General features: G+C 57.5%; 1 protein-coding gene across 1 annotated transcript; it reads left to right on the top strand.

Moving 5' to 3' along the window:
• Positions 1-6: 6 nt before the first annotated feature.
• On the top strand, positions 7-840 carry LOC107735544 (cytospin-A-like; the record flags this gene model as incomplete). Its single annotated transcript, XM_016547195.1, has 1 exon — positions 7-840. A coding segment is annotated over one exon (834 nt), but the record flags the coding sequence as incomplete, so codon positions are not given.
• Between the last annotated feature and the right edge of the window lie 3 nt (positions 841-843).

The following is an 843-nucleotide window of genomic DNA, read 5'->3' as shown; positions in this document are numbered from 1 at the left end:
GGCTTCTCTCTGGAGCATCGTCTAGACAGCCCTGACAAAGGTCTGCGCTGCCCGTCCTTTAGTCCTGAGCCTGTATCTGGTGGAGGCAGTGGAGGTCACAGCGAAAACAGTGGGGGTGGTATGCGTGCATCTTCTGCAGAAGGCTCTGCCCAAGGCTCTACCGAGGACCTGCTTTCAGAAACGAGACGTGTAGGCTCTCCTGATGCACTGGACAGTGAGTGCAGTGAGGCCTACCAGCCGATCACCTCCAGCGATGATGCTCTGGACGCGCCCTCTGGATGTGGATCCTCTTCTGAATCAGAAGGAGGGCCACCGAGCCGGGAACATTCCCGCAGGGGCAGCAGCGGGAACACCAGTGAGGTTTCCGTGGCCTGCCTGACTGAGCGCATCCATCAAATGGAGGAAAACCAGCACAGCACAGCAGAAGAACTCCAGGCCACTCTGCAGGAGCTTGCTGACCTGCAGCAGATCACGCAAGAGCTGACCACAGAGAATGAACGCCTTGGTGAGGAGCGTGCCATTCTGGTTGACTCCCTCTGTCAACAAGAGGAGCGTCTGGAACTGTACGGAAGACAGCTGGACTACTTCCGAGGCCTGCTTGATGAGCATCGGGTGGCCTACGCCAAGGATGATGAAGATGCCAAAAGCAGCCGATACGTGGAGCTGGAAAGGCGCTATGCCGAGCTGAACGAGGGCTCGCATTTTGAGCGGGAGCAGCTGCTGGGCATTCAGCAACAGCTAAGCAGTGCACTCAAGATGGCAGAACAGGAGAATGCAGAAGCCCAAGGCCTGATGGCGGCATTGAAGGAGCGTGTCCATGTGGCGGAGAGAGCTGTGGAAATG

This window comes from Sinocyclocheilus rhinocerous, unplaced genomic scaffold (assembly GCF_001515625.1).
Source record: "Sinocyclocheilus rhinocerous isolate Xijiao unplaced genomic scaffold, SAMN03320098_v1.1 C36129128, whole genome shotgun sequence".
Classification (NCBI taxonomy): domain Eukaryota; kingdom Metazoa; phylum Chordata; class Actinopteri; order Cypriniformes; family Cyprinidae; genus Sinocyclocheilus; species Sinocyclocheilus rhinocerous.
The sequence above is the reverse complement of the archived record's forward strand: the minus strand, read 5'-3'. Positions and strand labels throughout refer to the sequence as shown.